The sequence below is a fragment of the Cynoglossus semilaevis genome, chromosome 13, assembly GCF_000523025.1.
Source record: "Cynoglossus semilaevis isolate Cse_v1.0 chromosome 13, Cse_v1.0, whole genome shotgun sequence".
Taxonomy (NCBI): domain Eukaryota; kingdom Metazoa; phylum Chordata; class Actinopteri; order Pleuronectiformes; family Cynoglossidae; genus Cynoglossus; species Cynoglossus semilaevis.
In genome coordinates this window covers 15,183,727-15,206,558 of record NC_024319.1, presented here as the reverse complement: position 1 = coordinate 15,206,558, position 22,832 = coordinate 15,183,727, and the positions used below count along the sequence as shown (strand labels likewise).

Sequence of the window (22,832 nt, the reverse complement as noted above, 5' to 3'; positions counted from 1 at the left end):
TTATACGATTGGTAGATTAATAATTGTTTTCTTGACAAAAATAGAACATGACCAAGAAACCTCAAGTTTTATATTGGGATAATCTAAATAATCCCAGTATTTCTTTTTACCTTTAATTTATATATAATATTTTATTAACATGCTATCGTTTATCGAACGTATAAAGTGTACATTTTGTGTCTCCAGCAGTAGTTTTTGAACGTTGAAAACGAGTCCTAAAAGTATCAGTAGCTCCTGAATGCAACATACTAGTGACCGACTCTACGCATGCGCATTGTTTCCCCCCCGGAAGTTGCTCGGTTGTGTTGGATTTGGCTTTGACTGTTATGTTTCGTGCTGAAAATGAATGTTGTTTTTTTTCGTCTAGCTAAACTGAAACAACGACATACTTCATGAGTGTTATAATAATGTTTCGTCTAAGTTGATGAAGAAGACGGCACTGCAAGTATAAAGCGGCAATTTACTAAAACTAGCAAATCACAGTAGCTTGCGTTTGGTTAGCCTGTCCGTCCATACTCTGCCAGGCTGTTTCCAAAGGTGGTGTGAAGGATGGACAGTACAGCACTTGAGCTTGATGCCGTTAAATTTGCCAAAACTGCTGTCACATATGACCAGAAAGGCAAATATAACGAGGCGGTTTTTTACTACAAGGTGCGTAAAATTTACTTTCGTTTTGTACCTGTCGACATTAGCATTTAGCATGCATTACCTTCAAGTTCACGCCAACTTATTATTTCTTTAGACCCATAGTTAAAGTATTTTTCCACGACGTCTTTGCAATAATGAAATAAAAGGAGATGGCAAATTTATCGGAAATGAGGATTGAGACCAGTAAAATGTCTGAACAAGTTGATTGATATCTTTCTAAATATGTCTAAAAAGATTCCAAATTAATTTAAAACTGTATACACAATAAAAAAACGTAGCTTAAGTTAAAATGACTGTAAAGCAAACACAAGAGGCTGTCAAAGAAAGGCTACATTACATCAGTCAACAACAAACAAAACCATAGAAAATTTTTAACTCTGTTTATTTTCCTTATGTTTACAACAGGAGGCTGCACAAGCCCTAATATATGCAGGCATGGCAGGGTCCAAAATGGAGGGAATCCAGGATAAGGTGAATGAGTACTTGGATCGTGTCCAGGCCCTGCACAATGCTGGTAAGCTGACCTGACCAAAGACATTTATCTTGAAAAGCTCTGTGTCATTGTTGACATTCTCTCTGTGCTTTGTGTTCATGTTTTTTATCAGTACAACCCACATATGTACCCTTTTTTTCTACTACATTCTATTCTACAACACAAACAGTTCGTTTTTTTTGTCTATCATACTTATGCAAACTTGTATTTTTGCATTTATAAATATGTTTCTGACTGTTTATTGATGTTAAAGAACTTTTGGTAAAGTTGTTTGTCATTTATCCAGGTAACCACTGCCTTAATCAAACATCAATCATTGCATATAGATATATGATTTGCATGAATTAAAAAATACTTGAGTGATATTCACGTTTATGTGGATATCTGGTTGTTTTGTTTTTTTTTAAGACATACACAGTATAAATGTTCTTGACTTTGCAATGCAACACCTACATTTTCTATGCCAAGTTTTGTCCAAACTACAGCCTTTCAGTGCTGAATGATGTGTGATTAGCAGCACTGGTATTGACTGTATCCTGAGGAGACAGTTTCTCAGATGTGGTCTGACTACTTCTTTCCATGACTCCCCTTTTCACATACTGGGCCTGTGTGTCTGTGTGGGTGTGTGCACATGGGTGTGACCACAGAGACTGGAAACATTAAGTGCTGTGTAAATTTATTGCCGCTTGTTTTCTTTGAGCCCAGAGCAAACATAACATTGCAACTTTAAAGACCTAAGCTGTTGCCACATGGTAATGATTTTTTATATTTAAATCTTGATGTTTTAGTCGATCCCTAATCCAGATTCAAATCAAAAAATGCCATATAATGATGTAATGACATGATTAAAATAATATACTGTATAACTCTCAATAGTTTGCATTTAGTAAAGATTTCTATACTGTATATGAAGTATATTGTAGTATATTTATTTTTCAAATGTATAAACCTAATTCTTAAGGATGAAAGGCCACACACAGGTTTCAACCTGGCTGCTTGCAGGAATTTGACTGGATCCTTTAATTATATTAGGGTCTGTGTGCAATGACATTCCCTACAAATGTATATTTGGAAGCTTTGATCTCAAGTATAAACTGTTGTAAACTGAGCATTTGCTCACACAGTTGTTTGTTTGTTTTTTTTGGTCAGAGGATCTCTAGATCCACTAATAGGTATTTGAAGTTCCATATTAATCTTTATTTCTTTATTTAGTTCCATAAACTTTATTTTATTTAAATCTTAATATTGATGGACCCAAAGATTAAAATCCCTAATGTTCTAACTCAGTATTAGGGTTTCTGCATTTTATCTATTCATTTGCTTTGACATTTACACTGACCTCTCACCCCAGTTCTGGCACAGAAGAGTGACCCTCTAAAGTCCCGACAGCAGGTGGACATGGAGCGAGCCCACTTCCTGGTCACCCAGGCTTTTGAGGAGGATGAGAAAGGAAACGGTGATGAAGCCATTGAACTGTACACTCAGGCTGTGGAGCTCTGCATTAAAACGGTATATCACATTTTTTTCACTCATGGTGAAACATTTAATCTTGTCATCACATTATTAAAATGTCTTTTTGTTTTGTTCCTCCCTCTTTCCTAACAGTCCAATGAGACCACAGACCAGGCGCTGCAGACCAAGCTGAAGCAGCTGGCTCGCCAAGCGTTAGACAGGTAAATCTGACCGCTTCCACTGGTGATTGAAAGTCTCTCAAAGGTAGTTTGTTCTTATTCAGTCTTTTATCAAGCTTACTATTGTATAGGTCTGCTTAACTTCCACTGTGAACAAAACCATATATGTATATTATCTATATATATTATTAGCCAGCATTGAAAACTGAAATGTTGTAGATTGTTCAGTTAAAAAATAATCTCCTGCACAATGTCATTACAGAGCAGAAGGTCTTAAGGAGTCCCAGTCCAAATCAGCTTCAGCTCAGGACAGGGCAGGGACTTCTGGAAACAGAAATGTCAGCAGCAGTGGTTCAGTGCCACCAGTCCGACAGTTTTTTCCCCTCGGACCAGAATTCAGTCTCAGCGACCGAGCTCAGACACAGCCAGTTCGAACAGCACACTCAAGTGAGCCGCACGGTCAACGCTACACATCTGAAGAGATCGAAGTTCTCAGGTGAGCCATCAGGTGGAATGATGTTTTTATAGATTTGTAGACCTGGGAATGTCCTGCAAACAAGTTGAATAAAACCTAGAAGCTTCAGTTATTCTGCTAGTTGAGTTCACAATGATGAAGTCCAAAATTGAACTGAATCAGTAGGGACCTGGTTTAGTCTTCAGCGCTTTGAACTGAAGATTAAGAGACAGTTTGTATCAGTATTAGTGTAATCACACTTGTACTTTTCCACTGTAATACATTTATTTATCTTTTGTTATACTATTAAAATGGGTTTTAAATATGGATTTAAAACCCATTGTGGATTTTAACATAAAACATCATCAACTTTAGAATAACATATGAGAATGTTAGTTGTTACATTTTCATTGTCCATTTTCAGGAGTACATCTAAAATCAATGGAATCGCCTACGTTCCCTTTATGAGTGTTGACTTGAAGGAACGGTTTGCCTTTCCTGTTCCTTTCTCGTGAGTATCATTTTTATTATTTATGGTCAGTCTTCCAAGATCACAAACGAGTCTAAAGTTGTCTTGAAGTGCAATCCTCTGTGCTCAGTAAACATTACGTTCTAAATTATGGATTGTTGTTCTTTTTTATTATTGTTTCTGTCCAGGGACAAAACAGGAAAACTGGCATTATCGCCCAAACAGAAAGCCATCTTCTCCCGATGGATCAGGCCAGATGAGATCTGCAATAACCCGACCATGATCATGTCTGTGTCCAGTCTTAGCATCAAACAGGTCAGGTTTATTAGATTATGATTTGTGTATTGCAATAAATAAATTAACTTGATTTTCATTGTGGTGAAATAGTCCTCACAATTTTGTAATCCAATCACGGGCTGGACATCCCTTTCTAATGTATTATAACAGTTATAGCTTATGCCACAAGGCGATGACAGCGATGTGCAGTCTTGATTAGCTCTAGCGTCATCTTTCTTTTCTTGTATTTGTTTTGCCTAGTCAGTGGATGCTTCTTTAGCTGTATGAAGCTTGCACAGCTAACATGAACTTTGTGTCTGTTCTCAAGACTGTCGTGTCTGACTGCTCCTTTGTGGCATCACTCGCCATCAGTGCTGCGTATGAAAGACGCTTCAATAAGAAACTCATCACCAGGTACTGCTCAGTGTGTTCTGTTGTCTACACATCATTATAGTCACATCTAATGTCTTGGGTTGTGTTGGTTTACACAAACAACATGGAACACTAGGGGAGTGTATGGCATTACAAAATGTATAACAATACAAGGGGAACGATACGGTATATTGCAATAGACTGCTGTACTATGGGCACAATGATATATTGAGTATTTTTTAAACATTTGAATTATTTGGAAACTGTCAGAATAGTGAATACACAATGCTGTTACATGCTTAACATCAGGTTACTAAAAATGCAACCGAGGGATCTAGATCTGTAATCGCTTGAGAAGAATCGCTTTGAAATGAACCAATGCCATGAATATTTGCATGTTAAATGTTGATAAAAAATGCTACACTGCTGTAGGTTATAGATATACTAAGATATTTAAGTGTGTCAACACATAGCCAGGGAGAAAATATACAGTACACAGTGTGTCTTGCTCAGAAACTGTTTCCACCTGTGTGTCTGCCGCAGCATCATCTACCCTCAGAACAGGCGAGGAGAACCAGAGTATAACCCTTGTGGGAAATACATGGTCAAGCTTCACATCAACGGCGTTCCCAGGAAGGTAAAATACATATCACTGCAGTAAATCTTGTTGTTTTCCCCTGGGGAGCAGTGTGTGCCGCAGTCAGCACAATACATAAAACAGCCTTAGAGAGATTGTCACACAAAGATGTACAATAAATTACCCATGGGGGGGTTATCACAGCAATGATGGATAGAAAAAGGTCTGTCTCCATCAAATGTTTTTATTTAAGCTCTTGTAAAAAAACAAGACACACAAGGTGAGGTAAAAGTCAGACTTATGTCTGGTTTTATTTTCTTGACATTTTTTCTATGAGTAAGTGTGAAATCCCCCAAATACTAATTCTCTGGATCATAGGGATGGTACCCTGGAATAAAAAGTAAAATTACTATTTTTATTGTATCATATTAATGTTAAAACATTTCTAAATTTCATTAGAGTAAATAGCTCCAGAGAGCTTTAATGTAATATTACTGCTTTTTAATGTGATACCCTCTGAAGAAATGTGAGGTGAACTACATGTTTTAGTGTTTAGGCTAAACCTGGTAGCTGTTGTTTGGCATTTTGTTTAGTTTAATCCCTTTTACTGAACGCTGTCACACACTGAGGTGTGACATGTTGAGTAGTTAGCAGTTACATATACAGTACATGTAAGAGTTTAATCATTGTCTCCCTCTGTTTAGGTGATAATAGATGATTTCCTGCCTGTGGACCATAATGGAGAGATGCTGTGTTCTTACTCCAGCAACAGAAACGAGCTCTGGGTGTCTCTGATAGAAAAAGCCTACATGAAGGTGATGGGTGGCTACGACTTTCCTGGCTCCAACTCTGTAAGTAAAAAAAAAAAGAAATCTCACATATAAGTGTTTGATCCAACACCCTCCACTAATAGTACATAGTGCATCAAGTTTTGTAAAAGAGTTTTGTGTTCACATGTTGCAGAACATCGACTTGCACGCACTCACTGGCTGGATCCCTGAACGCATCGCCATGCACTCTGACAATCAGTCGTTCAGTAAAGACGACACTTTTCGTATGCTCTTCCAAAGGTGAGAATGTACACAGACTTTTGTGAATACATTTTCATTTATCTTATGTGAGGAACGACATTTTTCAGCGTCTCTTTCTATTCACTGATAGGTTTCACAGAGGTGACGTCCTAATCACCACAGCAACGGGGGTGATGACAGAGGAAGAAGGGGAGAGATGGGGTTTGGTGCCAACTCACGCCTACGCTGTTCTTGACATCAGGGAGTACAAGGTTTGCAGTCAATATGATGGCATTCCTCTTACAAGTCAGGATTATTTTTTTTATTTTCATAATTGACTTATGTCTTATTTGTAAACTGCCTCAGTATTTATTCTACAACTTTTATTTTCTTATCTTCTAATTCTTTCCATTTATTTCTAGCCCTATCTGTGGTATTTCCTATTGGCAAATATTTGCAGATTTTTTTCTAATCTGAGATTACAGATGTCTGATGTTACCATCACAGAGTCTATAGTTCTCTGACTGTTTTTGCTGCAGTTTTGTTAACACTTTTCATCTTGATGTCCTTGCAGGGACTGCGTTTCCTGCAGTTGAAGAACCCCTGGAGTCACCTTCGGTGGAAGGGACGTTACTGTGAGCGGGATGAGAAGAACTGGACGCCCGATCTTCTCAAATACCTCAACTTTGACCACAAGACTGCACAGAAGTTTGATAATGGTATAAAAGATTTTTAGTTTCTCCTTGAACTTGATAAATTTGTAAGTTGATGAACTTGGTGAAACCAAAAATGTATTTTGGAATGACATGTTGAAAATTAAACTATTCCAATTATTAAAACATTACACAACACATCACCAGTATTTCAAAGGTAAATTTATAGATAAGTAAAATGTTGGTAAATGATTCTTTGATCTCTTTGCTCTCCTGTGTGATTCACCAGGTGTTTTCTGGATCGTGTGGGAGGATCTTTGTCAATATTATGATGTCATTTACCTGAGCTGGAATCCTGCTCTGTTCCAGCATTCATTCTGTATTCACAAGTATGTGAATTTTATCTTTTTTATTTTTGGATAAAAAAATTAACATTCTAAGAGCGATGCATCACAAAATAGAGGCATTAAGGGAGTGTGTTTGCAAAACAGCCACAGTCTGACTCGTGTGTGTGTGTGTTTGTTTTTATTTTTACTCTTTGCAGTAGTTGGGATGGGAGACAGGGGCCAGTGAAAGATGTCTACAGTCTGGCCAATAATCCACAGTATAAACTGGAGGTGCAATGTCCAACAGGTGGTGCTGCTGTGTGGGTTTTGCTCACCAGACACATCACTGACAAGGTAGAGACAGTAATGGAACAAAAAGATCTATTTTAAACTCACCTATTTTAAACCTTTTTGTTCCTGAAGCCCTTTGATTTTTAAATGCAGGATTTATTTTCTAATTTTAAGCAGATATTTTACTAAAAACTCAAAGGTTCTGTCTGAATTACTATTTGTTTCTAATTATTTAAATTAAACATTTTTCTTGACATATACTTCATTTTTTGCCTTCTTCCTGTGTTTCTGTTCATTTAGGATGACTTTGCACAAAACCGTGAGTTCATCACCCTGGTTGTCTATAAGACAGATGGGAAGAAGGTTTACTACCCAGGTGAGGTTTTTTACTGCCTCCTGATGATCCCAGACTCTGTGATGGATCGCCCGGATTAATTTCCTTTTTTAAATCTCAGTTTTTGTTTTAATGTTAGGCATGTTCTCTTGCAGTTGAGTGGATTGCAGAGACACCTTTGAACCTTTATTTGTGTTTCTTATGATTAAGGCTTGGTATTGAAACTGAAATTCTAATTACTTGGTCATATGGTATTTAAATCCTAAATATTGTTATTATGTGAGCAACAGTTAATTTAGGTCTGGACATATTTTAGTTCCCTTCCTGAGGTTAGGCAGTGGTTTGCAGTTTTCTCCTACACTAAGATAAGTGAAAAAGTCAGTTCAGACTTGTGGCTATATTCAGTAAGATTGTATTTAAAGTAGGGCTATGAAATGAAATCTAAGTAACAGCAGTGTGGGTGGATTACTCCCAATAATTAATAATTAGTTCATTTTTAAAAGTTGTGCATCCAGTTCTATTCTACATAAACTAACCCCCCTTCTCCCTCCACAGCTGACCCCCCTCCCTTCATTGACGGCATCCGCATCAACAGCCCACACTACCTGACCAAGATAAGGCTGACCAGTGCAGGGACACACACCTTCACACTGGTGGTGTCTCAATATGAGAAGCAAAACACCATCAATTACACACTGCGGGTGAGAAAATACTGTCTGTTTTATGTTTACTGTGTTTGTGTTCCATGTGTTAAAGTCATTTTAATACTGCATTCTCTCTGTGCCATTTTCTCTTCCCACTTATTTTAGATCAGTTTTTGTTTGAAATGTGTCCTTAAAAACTCTGCTATTATAATAATAAATACTTAAGATAGTGGCGTTTAAGGAAAACTTCTCTAAAGATGTTTTATGAGATGATTATAATGTGAAATATTTGGTTTGTTGATTAAATTGTAACAAATAAGTGAACAACTGTATTCCTAAGTACAACATCCCAAATGGAAACATTGCTTATATTTTAAAAGTTTATTTTTATTTTATTGGACTTTTTTATGTTGTTTTAATCAAACCTGGACATGTTTTGTTTTTTTGTTTCCTGTTACCATTCTGATATGTTTAGTACAAGCTCTCACCGTTAAGTGATGAGACAACTCGTTCATATTCCTTTTTTTATCTTTTGTGTGTCATCCCTCAGGTTTATTCCGGATGCAAATTCACCTTCTCCAAGATTCCAAATCCCTTCACTCAAACTAAAAGGGTAGAGTCTCAAACAAGGCAGCATCTTGTTTAAATATAGTCAGCATGGTAGTCATTCACGTTTGATTTATTACTGTGTTTGTGTTTCTGTGTGGATTTTTAGGTCAATGGTCAGTGGAAGGGTCTCAGTGCTGGAGGCTGTGGGAACTACAAGGACTCCTACAAACACAACCCTGTATATCAGATTAACCTGGAGCGACCTGGACCGCTGCTAATCGAGCTCCGAGGGTCAAGGTCAGATTAAAGTCATGGAGTGATGTGTGCGTGTGTGTGTGTGTTCAACCCAAAACTACTGTGAAGACAGCACGCAGGAAAAATCTCAAGACAGTTTTATTTTCTTCTCATCATTAGAAAGATATTTCAAGCCAAAAAGCGAAACAAAGTCTTTCAACATTTGACAATATATCAATAAAACTAAGGATAAAAAAATGACAAAATAAAGACTAATACAATTAAATGTAGTAAATAGTAACAGAGCCAACTGAACACAAAGTGAGCCGAGCTTTAGTTCCAGTAATGCTTTAAAAAGAAAAAAAACCCTGCTTTCTAGTTAACAGTGTCACTCACACTCAAGTATGTTTCCATTAGCAAACAAATACAAAAAAACATGTTTTGAATCCACGTGTACACAGACATTGGTCAAAGATTTTGTGGAAAACATCATTTGTCTCTGTGCCTTAAGTTTGAGCAGAGTTACATTAGTCGTGCAGTCAATTATACAGCTGTGCATTGACATAATTACAGTGTGACAGCATCATATGACAGCTCAGTGTCAATCCTTATAGTTGACATAGTTTATAGCCAGTCATTCTGACTTGATCACTTCTGATCAGTATAGAACTGAACATCTGCAGAGCTGTAACCACGACTCTAAGCCAAATTACAACAGTCACAACAACAGTCTTTGTCACTTTTCCTACAGAACACATCTGGACTGTGTTTTTTTTTTTTTAAATAATGATGTTAGTTATCTTATTTAGGCGAAGATATTTCATTTCGGGTGAAACTATCCAAGCATGCTTTCAGTTAGCTGTCAGCTGTGCTTCTAGTAGGAGCCAGACTAGCTCTGTCTCTGCTGGCTCAAGCACTTCATGCCCCCTCCCCAGCGTTCCCCTGACTAACTGCAAGTCCAGTTACCAAGTTGAGTTCATGACAGTGGCACAAAATATCAGTCAAAATCAGATACATTTGTCATAATTTTGACATGTTTTACATGAACTGCCCCTTTGTAAACTTTAAAAACTACAGATTGGGTTTTGTTTTATATTAAAAGGCAATACTGTATATTCTTGTTTACTTTTAAACTTTTTCGGTTCATTTGTGGCACAAGAAGTGAAACCAGGACCTTGAGAAATTACAAGGAACTATTTGTGTGTTTCTCAGTAGGTGAAAGAAAGAAATCATTGTTTTGGGACCGATGTCTTGTAATGCTTTGGGGGTTTTGTCTGTGAAGGTATACTCCTTGCTCAAAACATAGATCTTTTTTGGATCTTTTTTGGTCAAACTGCTCTATTGTAGGAAAAGAAATTCAATATGAATCAATATATTATAGTCTTTTATTTTATCTTTACTCACTGTGGTAAAAGTGCTGTGCTGAATTGTCATTCCAAGGATAAATCTTGACTGTGGGTATAAAGAAAAAAGCAGACCAATAAAAAAGTGAATCTAACAATAGAATAAAAAATGTGTTTGAAATTAGTACACTAGACAAATCATAGAAACACTAACAGACTAAAATTCTGTACCAGGAATTAGTAAAAGTTGTCCAGTCTAATTGAAACACACAGTTGGATCTAAACTATTGACTAAAATTATAGAATATATGTCAATTTTTTACAACCCCTGGTTGTAGGAACATATCAATGTCAGTCCAGGGATCTGATTTTAATCAATAATAAATCTTAAGATGAAGTTTAAAGGCTTTTCCACCGTCACTTTTTAAATTAAGTAGTAATTTTTGAATCTTTTTCAGACTCTTTGTATCTTGCTCTCACGCCCACCTCCTACGCACATACACACACACAGACACAGATTACTAAGCAGTTGCTGTGGTTACATTTGGTCCTTGTCGGAGGAAAATCCCTCAACGTCTAACTCTTTCGTTATGATCTTTTATATAATAGTACAGTGATTGTTGTCATGAGGTTAACATGATAAACCTCACGTGTTTTGTTTAGTTTCAGTTCAAATTAGTGTAACTTGACACATCCTTACATCAGCATGTACGGGCTGTAAACAAGTAAATTAACTATCTTTACAGCTCAGAGAACATTTAGGTTTTACACAATGTCCAAAAGTTCACCTTTTGTCTTCCAGAAGAAGAGAGGTTAAGGAGAGATGTTTGTTGTTGTGTTTATCTGTCAGCTGATGGACTTGGAGGATTCAAGTTTGTCAGCTCACTTATGAAGATGCCCCGTCTCTCTACTTTGTTTGCTGTACTTATAAGTATATTATAAAATCTTTGGCTTTGTAGGAAAGATTGTGTATACATTAATTGCTAAGCTTATAACTAACTATGATGAGATTCATCAGCCTGGTGGAAAAAAAACATTTTATACTTATTTGTGTTCAGGCAGTACAGTGTCGGCTTTGAGATGGTGACCGTGTCTATGGTGGGTGATCCTGGTCCTGCGGCGTTTCAGAAGAAGACCAGTGGAGATTACAGGTATGGCAGCCACATACACAACAGTCATGAATGAAATGTTTTACTGTTTAACTTTTAGTAGATGGACATGTTTTCTATGAACTTTCATAAAAAAAGTACAACCAAGTCATTCTGTCTTCAGTATATGGGTATGTATGTGGTTATCTTGAGGAGTACCTTAGCATTTCAGTACTTAAAATGAGGCAAAATCCTCTGAAACAACGTGTTTAATGTCTTTTTTTACCTTGTAAAATTAATAAACTGTAATTTTATAATCACAGCTATTGGCTCACAGGTACAGAGAGACAGCCCATATTTTTGCAGTCATATATATAAGATATTTTTCTATATTTTTCCTCTGAATGTCTAGCAATCAAGCATTATAAATATTACAAAATAGTTTTTAGTAGACCGACACTTTGTCCCAAGATTTTTATTAAAATCGAAGTCTTATTTTTTCCTCAAGACAGCAGATTTATTCTTGGTCATTAAAACTAAAGTTAACTTTCTTGTTTACCTATATTCTGTCGTTACAAAACAATTATGAAACAATCATTTCACTGACCTCAGTGAATTGACGTGAGGCCTGTTCCAAATTAACTCTACCATCACCTACGTCATTATTATAAAACCAGTCTGCGACAGAGACGTTCTGAGTCAAAATGTCTAAACACTTTTCAGCTGGAGCTGTTCACAAAGACACGGTTCTGTGATGGATATAAAAATAGCCTGTGCTGTGTCATAATATACAATTGATTAACCACAATCAGAAATAGTTACATAATGCTCCATTGTCTGAAGAATGCGTGTTAAGTCTGCGTCTGATTCAGAACATATTTACAGCACTTGGTTACAGTACAGTACACTTTAACACAGTTGTCACATCACACTCCCCGTAGCCACAATATGATACTGTATACTCTGGTGGATTTTTATGATGCAAAGGAGTTGTGATAAATATTCAAATTGAATTTATTTGTATAATTTATTCCGCACATTTGTCTGTTTTCATCTCAGTGGATTAAAAATACTGTTCTGTTCAGTGAGATGAGACTTTCCTCCTTTTGTCTCCAGATGTGGTTTCTGCTACATGGAGCTGGACCACGTCCCAGCAGGCATCTACAACGTCACCCCAACCACCTTCCTGCCCAAACAGGAAGGACCCTTCTTTTTGGATGTCTCCAGTACCTCAGCCCTGAAGGTCTCACAGCTGCAGTGAGAGCTGAGCTCCAAGAGTTAAGGAAGCAGATGTCAGGAGGATGGTTCTGTCAGGGCGTAAAGGGACATTCCTGATGTTTCTGCATGGATGTGATGTCCTGGCCTCCATGAAGCCCTCGGAGAATGTGACTGTTGACCTCGTCCCCAACAGCTTCCCTGACTGACTGATGATGCCAAACAAAAGCAAATCCTGATTTGGAGGGATTTTTTCAGGATTCAAGACACAACAATTTAGCCAAAACCTAAACCTCTGATTTATGTCCTAATCTACCAGATGGAATAATCTGCATCAATGATGCTTTGATATATCTTCCAAATCTGACAGATTTAAAGGCACAGCTGGAGTGGAACCCATCCTTGGACTGTGTGGACTAGACTAGACTAGACTAGACTGGACTGGACTGGACTGGGCTGGACTGTGTGTGAGGTGATATCAGGGTACAGGCATGGAATTGTGCATCGCTGCTGCTAAAAGCAACAGTTTTCAAAGTCTGTTGTTGAAACACTGAGCATCTCAGAACATTAGATTCTCAAAGAGTCTGTGTTGATGGGCTAATTTGGTCTGGTGCATTTTTTTCAAGTGTCAGCAAAACTTTAGTAATTCATTGGTGATCCTAATTCTTAACCCAAGTTGGGTTTAATCAGACTAATCCGATTATTTTTCACCAGTCTCCTTGTCATTTCTTCAGTTTAATGACTCTGATTATGTCAACGATCTCACAGGATAATCATTACAAAAAATCTAAAACTATAGCTTTTGATTGCATTTTTTCAAAGCTTGCTCAAAATTACTATCCGACCAACATATAACAATATTAGATTTTTTTTTTCTATAACTCAGTCTGAGGTTGAAAGAGCTTAATATCTATCTTATGAAGGAAATGTAGAAAAATAGTTGATGTTTGCTCAACTTATGCATTTATGAGCACTTTTTGTTGGCGCATTAAAATATCCAGTTAAACTGTTTGACTATCTGGGAGCTGAGTATAATGGTGACATTTTAATATTTCAGTTTAAACCACATACAGGCCTGCTGGTTTGTTGTTACATCAGTTTGTATCCATGGGCGTTAGAATATGAACACAACCACAGACTTCAAAAATCTAAATAATGTAGTTTAACAGCAGACGAGAGTCTGTCTTCACTGGTGAAGCAGCTTCATACACTGAAACACCAGTCGTTCTTGAGATGCTCATTGTTGCACAAACTGACATTGAAGCAGTTGTTTGTTCTGAAACTTATTTTATGCCAAAATTGTAAAATCATGTTTGTTTATTGACATGATGAAGGGACGGTTCTGTTGATTCTGTTTTTCTTTTTTCTACTCCTCAGGAGCAGAGTAGCATCAAAGATATTTTCAAGATGGCAGCAGTTGAATGATGTCACTTCCTGTTGTGCGCGTGACAGCTAAGTGATTATTATCAGTTCAGTCTGATCTCATGTCAGCACTTCTAGACTTGTGTGTACGTGAAAATATTTTTAAAGAACAGAAAGTTATCCTTTTGCCAAGTACACATAATCTGTTTACTTTTAAGTTACAGAATTGCACTTTTTAAAGTAATAACATTTCTCTTTCTTGTCAAGTGCAATATATAGAAAGTAAGCTGTCACTTTGGTGATCGATACAAGCAGTAAAGATCCAGGCAATGGTTTGTTGGAATTGATGTTGTTTTTCGGTTTGTAGTGTTAAAAGTAACGATTTTCTCGTTTTGTTGATCTGGAATCTCATCCATCTCCATTACACATTTGTAAAACTTAAAGTCACTGTCCCCAGTGCCCTCTCCCCTGCTGTGCCCTCCCCGTTCACAATACCTCTGTGCCCCCCAGGTGCCTGTCCACTTTGGGAACCACTGCTTTAGTATGACCTTTGTGACCCCTCATAGATGCTGAGGCACCTCCAGACTTCTGTATGTTAATCCCAATAGAGTTGTTACTCTGTAACTCTGTAACTGGATGTGAAATTTTCTCAAGAAGACGTTTCGCCTTCAGTTAGGAGTCTGATGGGTCGTACCTCGATGATGTGTGAAACTGAGGTTCATCTTTTGGGTACATGTTGGGTACATGTTCCCGAAACCATTCTGATGAGGACTGCAACGACCCATCAGACTCCTAACAACTGTTAACGCTTCCCCAGTTGACCCCGACTCCAACCCCACCCAACAGGAGGGACCTGAAGTATGTTTATTTTTTGTCCCACCAACAGTATATATTTGCTGTACTCCCCTCCACCAGTTGGAACTGATGAAGCCTCTTGGAGAGGTGAAACGTCTTCTTGAGAAAATATCATGTCCAGTTGCCTAACAACTCTATTGGGATTAACATACAGAAGTCTGGAGGTGCCTCAGCATCTATGAGGGGTCACAAAGGTCATACTAAAGCAGTGGTTCCCAAAGTGGACAGGCACCTGGGGGGCACAGAGGTATTGTGAAGGGGGAGGGCACAGCAGGGGAGAGGGCACTGGGGACAGTGACTTGAAGTATCACAAATGTATAATGGAGACGGTTGAGATTCCGGGTCAACAAAACGAGAACCTTTCAACCTTGACCTGGATGACAATGAGAATCTGCATAGACATGTTAACCCCAATAGTTAACTGCTGTGCACTGAGTGAGGGTTTTTTTGTAATATTGCAGTTAAGCGTCAAAGCCCAAAAATGACAGCATCTTGGCTTCAAAGTAATTTTTAAACAAGTTTTATTATTAATTACAAATTCAGACTTTTTCAAAGATAACAACAACAGTTACAAAGCAAATAATAAATTAAGCCTAGTCATGGTCCTCTGAGGACACTCTTATTCTAGTCTTATTGTCAACATTAGATTGTGGGGACATTAGTAAAAAAAAAACATTTTCTTTTTGGTGTGGTAAATTACCTTTGACCTTTTCTTTTGTTTTCCACGTCAACATAAAGAAGCCTTAGGACATAGACACGTCACATACACAAGTTGTTTAAAGTCTATGTTCTTAAAAGCTAAAGTACAACTTCAGATGATGATTCTTTTGCTTTATGTGGTGAATGTGAATGTTTTTTCTGACCTTTTGCTGACACGACAAAAAAAAGAAGTGGAATCTGAAGTGAAGTGCAGTCGTATCTGACACAGTGGAGTCTGAATAATCTGATGGTGAGTCACCGTCCTTGTAAAGTGTCCTCCTTTGGTCCAGACCTATTTGATCACAACAACACTCGTCATGTTTGACTCCACCTTCTGGGAGCAGCTGTCTGTTTTTTTTGTATTGTCAGGACGAGGACGTCTCAGGTTTAGAAAACTAAAGCGAGCCTCCAGACTGAAGGTTTTCTTCACAGCCGGTTTAGAAGTAGTGCTAGTGGTGGAGGTGGCGCTGCTGCTACTGCTGCTGCGGTTCATGTTGTTAGTGGCAGGAGAATTGTCCAGATCTCCTTCTGCACCTTCTGCACGGTCTCCTGCAGCAGCAGAGAACGTCACTGATGTTAAGTTTTTAAGACAAATTTTAGTTGCTAATTGCGTTAATTATATCTTAACATTAATCTGATAAAAATTGTAACTTTTAACTCATGAACAGAAAAAATGCACTGTATATCCAATAATCCCTCCGTTCATCCACTTATAATTTGCTGTAATATGTAGAACAAACACATTATTTATACACATATCCCACAGTCTGGTTTGTATTTATGGAGGCTTTAACTTCAGGCTAGATAATCCTGATTAATTAAACAAATGTAACCATCCTATCACTATCTTCATCTCCAGGGTTATTATTTGTTATTATTAACCTCTATTTCAGCATAGTTATCATTTTACATCTAAAGTGAATGTCTTTTTAATTCATTTCAGGTTAGTTTTCCCTTTTACAGGGTTTTTGGTTCCATGTCAAAAAGTTCATTCAGACAGCTTTTTGTGCTGTTTGTTGCAGCTGACTTGACTGACGTTCTACTCACCCCTCTCTTGGTCACATTCAGGCGACGATGCTCCGCTGCACTCGCTGCGAGGTCCCAGAACCGGTGAGATGAGGCTGAAATCTGACAATGATGCATCGGTGGGAAGATCCAAACTGCAGGGCCTGGACGGGGGATCGGGGGAAGATGAGGATGTAGATGAAGAGGCGGAGGGAGTTGGTGAAGGAGAGGAAGAGGAGGACATGAATGAAGAGGAGAAGGAGGATCTGCCGAATGGACTAGGCAACAGCAGGTCCTGGGGGCTGCTGGGAGATGAACCCAGGCTGCAGGTGGAGCGAGTCTCTGAGTCTTCTTCAGACATGACACTGCCGTTGGCGCCACACGACTCGTCATCGAAACAAACAGAAGCCACTACAGGAGGTAATGATGAAAAGAAGGGTGGAGGAGTGGACGACAGCAGAGATAAACGGTTAAAGAAAACTAGGAGGGATAGTGAGGAAGAACTTAATGGTTAAAATTTAATTTGCAATTAAAATGAATTCTTATGGCACTTTCTAGAATTAATTTATCCCTCAAACATGTTGCATTTTTAGCCATATGAAGAGCTGTAGCGCTCCACTTACTGGAAATACCATCGGACTCTATTTTAAAGCTGGACACATCGTCCCCAGAAACACTGTCGCCTTCTGCGCCCACACCCCTGCCTCTGGGCCCCATGGTGGAGTTTCTTCTTCGCTCGTGGATCTCATCGGAGATCATCTCCAGGTTCTGGAGGGCTGTCTTGTATTCTCCCTTGGCCTGGGACAGTTTAGCCTGACGCTCGTCTACGTTCTTCTTCAGGTTCTGCAGGAAGAAGAAGAGATATTAATGGTGTTTCTTGAGATGTTCCAATTCTGATACTGTGCTACATACCTCCAGCTGCAGATAGTACTTGGCCTTCATCTCAAAGTAGGGCCTGCAAAGGAGGAGGAGGAGGGTGGTCAGGAAAAGAAAAGAAGAAGCAACTTGATCAGAGAGAAGTATAGCATAACCTAGATAGGAACTGTGCCCACACCATCACCATGGCAACCTGAAGGCTGAGCAGTAGATAACAGAGTATACAGCAGATACCAGTCCACGGAGAGTGGATTCCAAGCCCTGTATACAGTAATGCATATAAGTCATCCACCCTTGAACAGCGTCAATCCAGGCTGACCGCCACAACCTGGAAGATGTGGTCAGCATGTTGCTGACCACATCTAGAAGGTGATGATGCTGGTTAATTAATGGACATGTTTATCTGGGAATGATTTTTGACTTTTTCTATGGGGCTTTTTAAAAATTCTTAAAACTTATTTTTGTTTAATTAATTCATATTGACATAAACAGTATGTCAAGAACAAAACTGGAACTGAATATCAGGGGATCTCCAATGCATGGTGAAAAAACTACAATAATAAAATGTACAGAGTATCTTGTAGTGGTGGAATCTTTATTTGTCATCAACAGTGTGATCTGATGATGATGCGTCATCTCGTGGCTGCACTTTTTATTCTTTTGGCTTTGGCCTTTTTTTCAGGGGTTGCCACAGCAAATCATTGATTTCCATCTCTCCCTGTTCTCTGCATCTTCTACTCTGACTCCAACTATCTGCATGTCCTCCCTCACTGCATCCATCTCCTCTTTGGTCTTCCTCTCCTACCTGGTAGCTCCATCTCTAACATTCTTCTACCGATGTATCCACTGTCCCTCCTCTGCACATGTCCAAACCATCTCAGTCTGGCTTCTCTGGCTTTTTCTCCAAACCTTCCTGTCTGTGTTGTCCCTCTAATGACCTCATTCCTGATCCTGTCCATTCTTGTCACTCCTAAAGAGAATCTTAGCATCTTCAACTCTGCCACCTCCAGCTCCGCCTCCTGTCTTCTGCCTATTGCTACCGTCTCTAAACCATACATCATGGCTGGTCTCACCACCCTTCCTGACGCACCCTTCACCATTTATCCGGGCCTGGGACCGGCACTATAAACATGGCTTGGTGTACCCTAGTGGCTGGCTTATCTCGTGGCTGCATTATTTCTGTTTTATTCCTCTCTAACACCTGTGTGTATGACTTCAACAGCCGACTGTGGTTTTGACCAAATTCAGGTTTCACTACATCTTTCACACTAGTACTTTGACCAACAAATATTATATACTGTGGAAATACAAAGAGTAAAATGTCTGTTGACTTACTTTGACTTGTTGATGGTTCGTTTCAGCTTCTTCTCCAGCTGCTTCATGCGACTGTTCGCTGCTGTGTACTTCGCTGCCGTCTCCTTGTGCACCAGCTCACTTCTGGTCTTGTTGTGTTCAGCCTCCATCACCTACGTCAGCCAATCAGAGATCATCGTGAGACTTGAGAAGTCACACAATTTTACTTAAGTTTCTTTTGCCACAAGAATCTCTCTCACCCTCTGGGTGGCGTGGTTGAGCATCTCCTGCCATGCTGAGTCAAACTGCCTATAGTTTTCCTCCAGGAGCCGGTGCTCGGCCAGAGAGATGGTCTCCTTGGCTGCCCTCAGGACCTCAGTGGCCCTTTGGAAGTCCTGTGTGCACCTCTGGGCCTCCAGCTGAGCCTGTGAGACAGACACAAGAAACATTACATCACAATGCAGATTAATCTGAATCAACAGTTCAGGTGTTTCATTGACAACCACAGAAGATTTAATTAATATTTTAAAAATAGGGCTCAGTACCATCTGAAGCATTAAGTCACTAGAGGGCGCCTTCATAGTTTTATAACTTACAAACTCAATTACAAGAAACTTAAAAAAATGACCCTAAGTATTGTCGCGACCCCAAGGTTAGAAAACACTGTGATAAAGGATAATTCTACTTTTGATAGAATCTTAGCATCTTTAACTCTGCCACCTCCAGCTCCGCCTCCTGTCTTCTGCCTATTGCTACCGTCTCTAAACCATACATCATGGCTGGTCTCACCACCCTTCCTGACGCACCCTTCACCATTTATCCGGGCCTGGGACCGGCACTATAAACATGGCTTGGTGTACCCTAGTGGCTGGCTTATCTCGTGGCTGCATTATTTCTGTTTTATTCCTCTCTAACACCTGTGTGTATGACTTCAACAGCCGACTGTGGTTTTGACCAAATTCAGGTTTCACTACATCTTTCACACTAGTACTTTGACCAACAAATATTATATACTGTGGAAATACAAAGAGTAAAATGTCTGTTGACTTACTTTGACTTGTTGATGGTTCGTTTCAGCTTCTTCTCCAGCTGCTTCATGCGACTGTTCGCTGCTGTGTACTTCGCTGCCGTCTCCTTGTGCACCAGCTCACTTCTGGTCTTGTTGTGTTCAGCCTCCATCACCTACGTCAGCCAATCAGAGATCATCGTGAGACTTGAGAAGTCACACAATTTTACTTAAGTTTCTTTTGCCACAAGAATCTCTCTCACCCTCTGGGTGGCGTGGTTGAGCATCTCCTGCCATGCTGAGTCAAACTGCCTATAGTTTTCCTCCAGGAGCCGGTGCTCGGCCAGAGAGATGGTCTCCTTGGCTGCCCTCAGGACCTCAGTGGCCCTTTGGAAGTCCTGTGTGCACCTCTGGGCCTCCAGCTGAGCCTGTGAGACAGACACAAGAAACATTACATCACAATGCAGATTAATCTGAATCAACAGTTCAGGTGTTTCATTGACAACCACAGAAGATTTAATTAATATTTTAAAAATAGGGCTCAGTACCATCTGAAGCATTAAGTCACTAGAGGGCGCCTTCATAGTTTTATAACTTACAAACTCAATTACAAGAAACTTAAAAAAATGACCCTAAGTATTGTCGCGACCCCAAGGTTAGAAAACACTGTGATAAAGGATAATTCTACTTTTGATCCAGGCAATATAAATGATTAATTTAGCATTTCTTATACAGTAAGAATTCAGTAACCTTAATTACCGTATTAACCATCAACATCTAGTTGTCATGGAGCCCTGATCTCCATTGTCTTACAGTCTTATGATCACTTTACTGACCACGTTTTCACGGGAGTTGCATCAGACAGTGTCGTGCGTTTGTGAAAACAACCACTGACTGAAAAAATAACAGAGCAGCAGTATCGCTGGTGCAACAATAAAGCTCTCTGTCAAGATGACATGTCCTCTCACACGAGACCCTGGTGTGACATCATTGTCTGGGTCGGTGTGAGGCTTCACAGCTCTGTGTTTTTCCCAGCCGTAGTTAAAAACAAAAGACAATAAATGTATTTATGGAGAAATCAATCAGTGAGAGCCACATGTGTGCAAATAAAGGAGCACAAAGAGACAAAGTGAGGACAAAGATAAGGAGGGGAGTAGCCGATGATTTTCGTATTTTTATAGATTTTAAAAAGTGAAGAATCAGCTCTGTCTCGCTCTCCCTGGGACACAAACATCTTAATAATTCATGTCGTCGTACAGTCAGGCTTATAATAGCTGCCCAGCATCGCATGCCTTCTTGTTTCTCCGTGAATCATCAAAAATCACAGTTGTTTATTCAAAAACAAACACAACGTTTATTGTTTGTTTGACTTGAGACGCTTTGCACGTTTTCTGTATACGATGCCTAGGGTTCATAAAGGGTTAATATATATATGTAAATAATATATTAAATATCGCGTCTCTACTTCATGTTTTTTTTTTCTTATCACAGGCGAACGAGACAGACGAGGGACCACTGTACATCTTTCTGGGTTACAGCTGCTTGGGGTCAGTATTTGTCTCTTCTAATCTGTCACTGGTCTGCAGATGTTGGGACATGTGTGGTGTAATGTTATTATCCACGGTCAGCAACGTGCTGTCGCAGCAAAATCCATACAACCATGGCTTTGTTTCTGTCATGAGGTCGGCTTTGTGTGCCGTCTGGGTTCTTCACAGAACCACGTGTTTACCTACAGTTATGTGTCCGCTGTGTGTGTGTAGATGGTTTAGCTGTACAGTACTTGTGTGTGTTACTGTCCCTCAGCTCAATGATAATTTAAAGATATTTTTAAAAAATAATTTGTGTTTACAAGGCTTTAATGTAGATTTAAGAAAACTCCACTGAGTGTTTGTATTTTTTGTATTTTGTTCTTATAAAAAAAGTGAAGCAACTGAAAGGGTGTTGAGTAAAATGACGACAGGCTGGACTTTTCTAATACAGTTGACCAAACAAATACTTCAAAGATGGATCTGATAAGATATCAACCATATCAAAGTTAACGGGGAAACATTTGTGGCAAATAGGCTTTCTGGCCCAATGTAGGGTCAACGTGGCCAACTGTCACGTAAAGAACCCTTCACAATCACATTTACCCTTCTTTTCCACCAACAAAGCAATAACATAAGCAGAAAGATGAAGGATCGTTCTCCTCTGTTTAATCTCTGCCTAAAACCAAATTCTTGTTGTACAACCTGACCCAGAACATTCATGTCCACTCAAACCGATACATATTCTAAATGCGTGGACTTGTCTTTGTCCCAGTGTGTCTGCTTTTTAATCTAGGAGGCAGTTATCCAATGGTACTTGGCCTACATACAGTGCCTGACAACGGTTGAACGAACCAGATGAAACCACAGCAGGGAAGAAGCCTCAGAAGCTGCTGATGCAAATTCACAGTCTAGAAAAGGCAAACTAACCCAGATACAGTGTGTCCAGGTATAGAAGTAGGACTGCTGTAGTTCTGCATTAACACTACTACTAACTGAACTCAGCTAGTTTATGTGGAAATGACTAATTATTGATGTTTGCTTGACTGAAAAAGTCTAAAATAAAGGGGGGAAAAATTGATCAGGGGTGTCCACACGTGACCCAACTTCATTGAAAACATTAAATATATATGCACTCACAATATACTCACAAACTGAACATACATTATATAGGTGTCAGAGTACTGATTAGACAGTTAAATGGTGGCCACGATCATACCATGCTAGCAATGCCTTCACTGTCCTACAGAAAAATGTAATTCCAATGTCCTACTTGCAGCTAAATTTATCACCTATTGTGTTAAAAAATAATGCTTACAATTCTTCGACTGTGGGTGTACATGTAACTACATTCAACCACCATGGTTAAAAAAAAATTAAATTTTTAAAAAAGAAAGATCAAAAGATCATTGTGACCACATTTAGGACATTTTACCACTAAAATAATTCACAGTACTGTATGGGGGGAATGAACTGTGTCACAGCTACATGTCACAGTGATTGTGCAATACTGTAAAAACAAGAGGCAACGTCACAAAGGACAGACGCAAGTCTGTCTTTTGTGACGTTGCCACTTGTTCTTGAAGAAAGTGACATCAGTTAG

The 22,832-nt window shown here is 39.0% G+C and overlaps 2 protein-coding genes across 9 annotated transcripts in view; one reads left to right on the top strand and one right to left on the bottom strand.

Annotated features, from left to right (window-relative positions):
• The first annotated feature begins 270 nt into the window (after window positions 1-270).
• Window positions 271-17,980, top strand: capn7 (calpain 7). Of its 7 annotated transcripts, none has more exons than XR_003051485.1 (24): window positions 271-651; window positions 1,054-1,162; window positions 2,493-2,650; window positions 2,747-2,814; window positions 3,035-3,268; window positions 3,651-3,737; window positions 3,884-4,010; window positions 4,300-4,385; window positions 4,887-4,980; window positions 5,625-5,771; window positions 5,884-5,990; window positions 6,082-6,202; window positions 6,505-6,649; window positions 6,873-6,972; window positions 7,128-7,263; window positions 7,501-7,576; window positions 8,090-8,235; window positions 8,729-8,791; window positions 8,894-9,024; window positions 11,363-11,455; window positions 12,509-14,301; window positions 15,713-15,773; window positions 16,592-16,948; window positions 17,200-17,980. XR_003051485.1 is itself a non-coding variant. In XM_025061500.1 (21 exons), the coding sequence occupies exons 1-21, from the start codon at window positions 550-552 to the stop codon at window positions 12,651-12,653; spliced, it is 2,475 nt and encodes an 824-aa protein (XP_024917268.1). In that variant the 5' UTR covers window positions 271-549; the 3' UTR covers window positions 12,654-14,304. The 7 variants fall into 7 exon arrangements, 1 of the variants encoding a protein (XP_024917268.1); XR_003051482.1 differs by having other exon boundaries at window positions 17,181-17,980; XR_003051481.1 differs by having other exon boundaries at window positions 17,122-17,980.
• Window positions 15,645-22,832, bottom strand: part of sh3bp5b (SH3-domain binding protein 5b (BTK-associated)) — a 23,508-nt gene continuing 16,320 nt past the window's right edge. Inside the window, exons 4-9 of one of the 2 annotated variants that reach the window (XM_008323825.3) lie at window positions 19,967-20,131; window positions 19,749-19,879; window positions 17,441-17,483; window positions 17,152-17,371; window positions 16,571-16,939; window positions 15,645-16,072 (exon numbers count right to left, since the gene is read on the bottom strand). In XM_008323825.3, the coding sequence (XP_008322047.1) occupies window positions 15,816-16,072; window positions 16,571-16,939; window positions 17,152-17,371; window positions 17,441-17,483; window positions 19,749-19,879; window positions 19,967-20,131 (1,185 nt within the window). In that variant the 3' untranslated portion in view covers window positions 15,645-15,815. Of the gene's footprint in view, window positions 16,073-16,570; window positions 16,940-17,151; window positions 17,372-17,440; window positions 17,484-18,739; window positions 18,871-18,957; window positions 19,346-19,748; window positions 19,880-19,966; window positions 20,132-22,832 lie in introns of those variants that run through there. The other variant, XM_017037895.2, reaches the window with a different exon arrangement.